Source organism: Dendroctonus ponderosae, unplaced genomic scaffold (genome assembly GCF_020466585.1).
Source record: "Dendroctonus ponderosae isolate FM_Combo_2020 unplaced genomic scaffold, Dpon_F_20191213v2 Dpon_F_20191213_766, whole genome shotgun sequence".
In the NCBI taxonomy this organism is placed as follows: Eukaryota; Metazoa; Arthropoda; class Insecta; order Coleoptera; family Curculionidae; genus Dendroctonus; species Dendroctonus ponderosae.
In genome coordinates, this window is record NW_026018980.1 from 1 (window position 1) to 6,951 (window position 6,951).

Sequence of the window (6,951 nt, forward strand, 5' to 3'; positions counted from 1 at the left end):
TAAAAAGCTGATTCTCCGAATTGTTCGAGTCTGCTTCAAAAAATATATAACTGCTAAACCCCAAAGGTATTTTCATGAAATCGTTGGTGTTCATAGTAGTAACTACGTTCTAGGCCTGCGTAAAGTTTCAAGCAATTTGAGCATTGGGATGATTTTACAGAAAATTCCAAAGTTTCCATTGAAAAGTCGATTCTCTGAAATGTCCTAGATTGCCTTAAAAAATCATAATTATTGAACCCGTACAGGTATTTTTATGAACATTTGGGAATTCTGAAGCTGAAGGTGCTTGATAAATGCTTGTGAAGTTTAAAGGAAGTTAGATGCCCCGTTGATTTTTCAGAAAATTCTAAACTTTTTCTTGAAAATTCGATTCTCGGAAGTGTACTAGTTCGCCTTAAAAAATCATAATTATTGAACCCGGACAGGTATTTTTATGAACATTTGGGAATTCTGAAGCTGAAGCTGCTTTCTAAATGCTTGTGAAGTTTAAAGACACATAGGTGCCCCGCCAATTTTCTAGAAATGTTTTAACTTTCCAATAAAAAGTTGATTCTCTGAATTTTTCGAGTCTGTTTCAAAACATTGATAACTGCTAAGCCCCAAAAGCTATTTTCATGAAATCGTTGGTATGCATAGTCGTAACTACTTTCTAGGCCAGTATGAAGTTTCAAGCAATTTGAGCATTGGGTTGATTTTCTATACATTTTTAAACCTTAGAAAAAATGCGATTCTCTCAATTCTGCTAATCTCGCCCTAACCCCCAGAGATACTTTAATGAAATTTTGCGCATTCATGGACGCAGCTATTTCTTACACGTGCCCAAAAATTAAATTTATTTGAGCGTTGGATTAATTTTCTGGAAAGTTTTCTTTCAAGTCAACAGTTTCACTTGCACCAGGTACAGTGCCACTAAAAATTCATAACTTCCACCAGTTAAAAAAGTTATCTCAATAGGATTTTGGGCATTAATGCACGCATCTGTTCTTAAGACATGCACAAAATTTCAGGTAGTTTCAGTGGGCGGACTATTTTTTAGGAACTTTTCTTCCACCAAACCATTCCAGTTTTTTCCAGATGAAATCGATCTTTATATAGAAAGCTGGGAAAATGTATATAAATTTTTGAGAAAAATCCACAGAGCGGCGTAGGTCCAGCCTCATACACCCTGTTAACATATTTTGAAATTCTTCAGCAGCCCCACCCTCTGGAGGGGTTGGAAAGTACGTCTTCTGGTGCTGCGCCTGCGGAGGATTAGCCACTCTCTTAGGCGCCCTATTCCTGACCGTTTACTTCCTCCTCAGAACGTACACCTCCACTTTGGGCTACTTTGAGACCATCCCCACCTTTGTGCCGGCCACCATGGTAAGCCAAAACTCTACCCCCATTCTTCCTGCTTCATCCAGCCCCTGTTTTCCAGCTGATGCTCACCGGGCTGTGCGTTATGAGTCTAGCCAGGCGCAAAAACCGCTACAGCTACTTGGTAAGTCCATCTGCACACCCCCAGTTATTTTATTATTTGAATTTTTGGTTTCGTTTTCAAAAAATTAATCGAAAATCACCCAAGACTGTATTGCAGATCAAAGTGTGTGGCCTCTGTTGTTTGGTGTGCGCATTGACTTGCGTCCTGGTGACCATCACCACCACAGTCATCCATATGAATCGTCTACAGACCTTGAAGGAATGCGTCTACACGCAGAAAACGCGCAGCTGCACCTGCTACTCAGTGCTGTTAGAGGCTCAGTCCACTGGGGATGATGGTAAGAGGAGATTCTGAGATTTGCGGGAGATTAAGAAAACTGTTGCAGGACTGAGGTTTGTCTTCGACTCTACTCCGGACTGCGAGGTGATTCATGGGGCGCTCTATTCCTGCTTGAGGGCGATGTTTGGACTATCAGTGAGCGGCATTTTGGTCTGCATTTTCTCCTGCATGCTGGTTTTCCAGCTGTTGAGGTAACGGCTCATCTCAGTGTACTGAGTGGAACAAGAGGCATCATTCGGAGATATATCAATCGGCTCGTTCAATCTTAAATTAATTTAAATTAAGAATTAAATCTAAGTTATCGAAACGCGAGTCAAGAACTGAGTATCTTCTAGAGGGGTTGAAAGTTTCCAGTCGCAACCTGCTCTGGATTGAAAGTTGCGAATTTGTAAGCGGAGGAAAACCCTCATTTCTACACCTTTGTCTGCAAAACGCGCAAAAATAAGTTTTCCCGGCGATTTTAGTGAAATTTTCAGGATGTGGGGACTTACCTGTCTGGTATAGGGTGTACAAGTTTCCAGTGTGTAAATGCGTTGGATGGAAAGCACAGATTTTCTAAAGAAGAGCGCGCTGTTTTGAAAATTCTCCTTTTTTGGACCTTTCTTTATAAAGCGCGCAAAAATTACGCGTTAGCGCAATTTGAATGAAACTTTGCTAGTTGGAAGAACCAAATCTCAGCTAGCAAACCTGCAAGTTTCAGGTTCCCACCTAGTTTGGATCGTAAAATAAAAATTTTTAGTGGAGATCGTGCGGTTGGGAGAAAACCTCATGTTTGCACCTGCCTTTTGCAAAGCGCGCAAAAGTAAGGTTTTCCCGCAACTTGAGTGAAATTTGCACGATTTGGACACCCATTTGGGTGCCATAGAGTGTGCAAGTTTCCAGGTTCTATCTGCCTTAGATGGAAACTTACGCGCTGTTTTGAAAAGAAAATTCTCCCTTTTTAGACCTTTTTTTATAAAGCGCGCAAAAATTGGGCTTCAGTCTGATTCGAATGAAGCTCTGAGGCTTCGAAGCAGCAAGTCTCCTCTATAGACCCTGAAAGTTTTACGTTCCCAGGTAGTCGGGTTTGGAAGATACGAATTTTTAATGGAGCGCGTGCAGATGAGAGAAAACCGAATGTTTACATCTCTGTTTACAAAGCGCGTGAAGTAGGCCTGGGTACCACTGTGTTGCGTTGCGCTATTGAGTCGTTGCCGCTCTCTGAGTTATCGAGTTATAAGTTGAGATTCTCAGGCATTTCTAGCGGCGCTTTTGGGCTTTGCCCTGCAGTTTTCCGATGGTGGAAGTTCAGAAAGATGCTGGAAGTACAAAAAGACGCAGATTTGAGGCTTTTGAGGGCGGGGTTCAGAAAACGAAAGTTCCTGGAAACGCAAAAACTACAGTCGGATTGGTCCAACAAATTTCGCTTTTCGTAACCCTCCACACTTTTGACACACAATTTCTAGAGAACTTTAAATTTTGAAAAAACGCAGAAAAACAGAAATTTTGAGCTTTTGTCCCCAGCTTTCAGATGCCGGAAGTTCGGAAACTAGCCGGAAATACAGCCGGATTTAACCGGGAAAGTTTGTTATCGAACATCATCCACACTTTTCAAAAAACCCAGAAAAGGCGCAGAAAGTGGGCTTTTAAATGCGCGTTTCATCTAAGGAAAGTTTAGGAAAGCACAGTCGCTACAGCCCGATAGATGCAGGAAAATTCAAATTCAATTCCTTTCAATTCAAAACCCTCTGGACATTGTCAGGCATTTCTAAGTGAAACTTTGGAAAATTAAGCATTTAGAAGGAAGAGGAACGTGACTAAAACCGGAAAATTCTGAAATTTTGAAGAAATTTAAAAGATATCAATCTAAAAACACGTAAAAAGGCATTTTGCCGGCAACGGAGCTGAGTTGCTGTGCCGGTATGCTGTGTTGGCGCACCAAGCCATCTGCGCCGCACTGTGCCAACTCCGTAACCAACTCCAACTCGTAAAGCTCAAAGAAACTTTTTTTGCAGTCACGAGCGAAAGAAGATGTACTGGGAGCAGTTGGAGCTGCGCTGCCGCTCCTTCTACCAGGAGCAACCGGCGCCCCCCTCAAGCGCCCAGGGCTCCCTACGAGGCCCCCCAGTCGCCTCCACCACCTACTGCAGCTGCTGCGAAGAATGCCGCTACTCTTCAGCCTCGGCCGGCCCTCAAGTCTACCCCTGGGACAACCACCATCCCCCGGACAGGCGAGTTGGCGTCTCCAATCCGCCCTACTGGCTCTAACTTGGTCTGTTGCTTAGGTTTTGGACGCCAGGGCGCGTGGGCAACTTCTACTCCCCCAACCCCGAAGACGTGCCGCCCGCCAACCAGGAGGCGGGCAGAGGCCGGCCTGGGTGGAGCTGGAGGCGGCTGCCCTGGTCCAGAGCCAGCGTCGAGCAAACCGAGCCCCCACGGTGAGTAGGCGAAGCGATGCGATCAGCCGCAAGATTGTCGTTTGTTTGCGCAGGGACTCCTTGACGTATCAGGGAGCTGTCAGCAGCGCAGATAGCCAGTATGGGTTCAGCCATCGGGCTGGGGAAAACGCCACTCAGAGCGACCAAATCTCCGGATCCACCGGATCGTACAGTATGTTGGAAAACCGACCACCAGCAGGCGGAGTCTACGTTTGGGGCCCACCGCCTCCCTACTCTGATCCGAACTCACCGGCCAGGCGCTATCTGCACCAATCACCAGCGCGGTGAGTTCTAGGGTTGGACTGGGCTTGAGCCTAGGCGATCCTACCATTCAGGCGCATCTCCGGACTGAATGAGTGTTTCTGCTTCAGCTACCACCACATCCACCATCACCCGCACAGCCACGAGTCGCACTGTCAACTGAGCGAGAGCAACCAGTTCCGAAGCTCCCGCAGGACGCGCACACACGAGAGCAACAAGGACAACTACGAGAACACGACAGCGCCGGAAGTGCATCAGACCAATGAGAACAGCGAAAGCACCGACACATCCAGCGGCGTAGAACGAGTGGCGCACACGCTACCGGTGAGGAAAATAAAAAAACGATCGGCCAACGAGATGGCTTCGGTGAAGTCCACTACTAATCAGCCATCCAATCACAGGCCGAACGTTCAAAGTGTGTTTGCTGGCGCGACCAATGGGGATGGCGCTCCTCCAGCCCCGCTTGAGAACGATTATCATGAGCCCGCAGGGGCGGAGACCGCACCCAAGCCAGATGGGCAATGCAGGTTCCTGCCGAGGATGCAGGGGGTGGAGAACGCGGCCTTTCAGAAGCAGGAGAACAGCCCTCAGAAGCCGGAAACGTCCGAGTCCGAGGTGTATTTTGCCGATGTGAGCAGCTGTTGCAACATCTCGGTGAGGAACGAAGGGCAGGACTCCGGCTTGTACGATGAAGCGATGGAGAACCGGCAGAAGTCGGGCAGGCTGATCTCGCTTCAGAAGCTGGTGGACTGCAAGGAGGAGGCGCAGCCTGGSGAGCAGGTGGAGGAGGAGGATTATCTGAGCCAAAGAATGGCCAACCGGCAAATGTCCACCAGGAGCAGGATGCCGTTTCCCTTGCCCAGTGCGGASGATCTGGCGGAGTTCGGRACTGATCCCTGCCTGCAGCTGCTGCCCAAGGAGATGTCTCAGAACAGCCTGTGCAGCAGCGTGCAGACGCCGCTGACGGAAACGACAGACGACACGATCTCCCCCGAAGAGTGCTGCGGGGGCAAAGCCTACTTCCAGGAGAAGGCGAAAGACCAAATGCCGATCCATCGGGGGTTTGCCAGTGGCGGGGTCGACCAGTTCCTGGCTCCGGACGCCCAGTACGAAGTCATTCCAGAGGACGACAGTTTCAGCAACTTAACCAACACCATATCCGGAGTGAATTACGACCAGAACTACTACAACCAGACGAAAACCGGCTACAGTGCGAAAAACATGCCGCCAAAGACTCTGAGTCTGAGCCAGTCCAACCGGAGGAGTATCGGCTCGAACATTTCCGCTCTGATCCAGAACTTGGGGGGGAATGCGGCTGGGTTGCTGTATGGAGACGCCGCTGGGGAGGACGAGATCCAGGGGCAGGGTTGCCACAGTGACGGCACGATGGACTCTGGTTGGCAGAGCGATTCTGAGAAGCCGGAAAGCAGGGGCGTGCCGGAAAACGGCAACAATTGTGATAGTTCGAGACCTGTAAATGTGTAAATAGTGTGATAGTTTGCGGAACGCAAAGACTGATCAACCTTCTCCGGTAATTCACTGGGCACTTTCCCCAATTTATTTGCCGAATAAATTGGGCAAATTGCTGAAGCTCATCAGAATTGGGGAAAAGTGGCATCAGAATACAAGACTAAGAGGGGGTTAATTATATTTTTCCACGTTGATTGCCGCACCAGGAGACTCTGTTTGGGTGCGGTTCGCTTGTTTAGCTGATTATCACTGCGCTGTACGTTGTATCATTTGTACGTAATGTTAATAAAGAATTTTTAGTTGGTTTAGGTTTCTATACAAGGCCAACCTTCCACCCTTTGCATCGCTTAACGCACGCATTTTGAAATTTCAAAAACCCGAATAATGCGGCGCTTTTGGGCTTCGCCCTGCAGTTTTCCGGTGGTGGAAGTTCAAAAAGATGCTGGACGTACAAAAAGGCTCAGATTTGAGGCTTTTGAGGGCGGGATTCAGAAAACGGAAATACCTGGAAACGCAAAAGCTACAGTCCGATTGGCCCAGGAAATTTCGTTTTTCGTAACCCTCCACAGTTTTCACTCCAGAATGAAGGGAATTTAGAGAGGACTTCAACTTTTCAAGAAACTTAGAATAGCAGAGATTTTGAGGTTTTGATTCCAGCTTTTAGATGCCGAAAGTTCGGAATGGAGCCGGAAATACAGCCGGATTTAATCGGGAAGTTTTTTTATTGACCACCTTCCACACTCTTTACCTTATAACCAGTTCAATCATGGGCCGATTTTGAACGTTCTAAGACACCGAAAAGGCGCAGATTTGAGGCTTTTGAGGGCGGGATTCAGATAACGGAAGTTCCTAAAAACGCAAAAGCTACAGCCCGATTGACTCAAGAAATTTCGTTTTTCGTAACCATCCACAGTTTTCACTCCCGAATGAAGGGAATTTAGAGAGGACTTCAACTTTTCAAAAAACTTAGAATAGCAGAGATTTTGAGGTTTTGTCTCCAGCTTTTAGATGCCGGAAGTTCGGAATGGAGCCGGAAATACAGCC

The 6,951-nt window shown here is 47.3% G+C and overlaps 1 protein-coding gene across 2 annotated transcripts; it reads left to right on the forward strand.

Annotated features, from left to right (window-relative positions):
* Positions 1 to 1,192: 1,192 nt before the first annotated feature.
* LOC125505287 lies at positions 1,193 to 6,210 on the forward strand (the record flags this gene model as incomplete). 2 transcript variants are annotated; one of them, XM_048668776.1, is given in 8 exon segments in its annotated part: positions 1,193 to 1,362; positions 1,418 to 1,480; positions 1,565 to 1,757; positions 1,806 to 1,950; positions 3,754 to 3,969; positions 4,024 to 4,176; positions 4,230 to 4,460; positions 4,548 to 6,210. In XM_048668776.1, coding segments are annotated over 8 exon segments (2,546 nt in total), but the record flags the coding sequence as incomplete, so codon positions are not given.
* Positions 6,211 to 6,951: the final 741 nt, after the last annotated feature.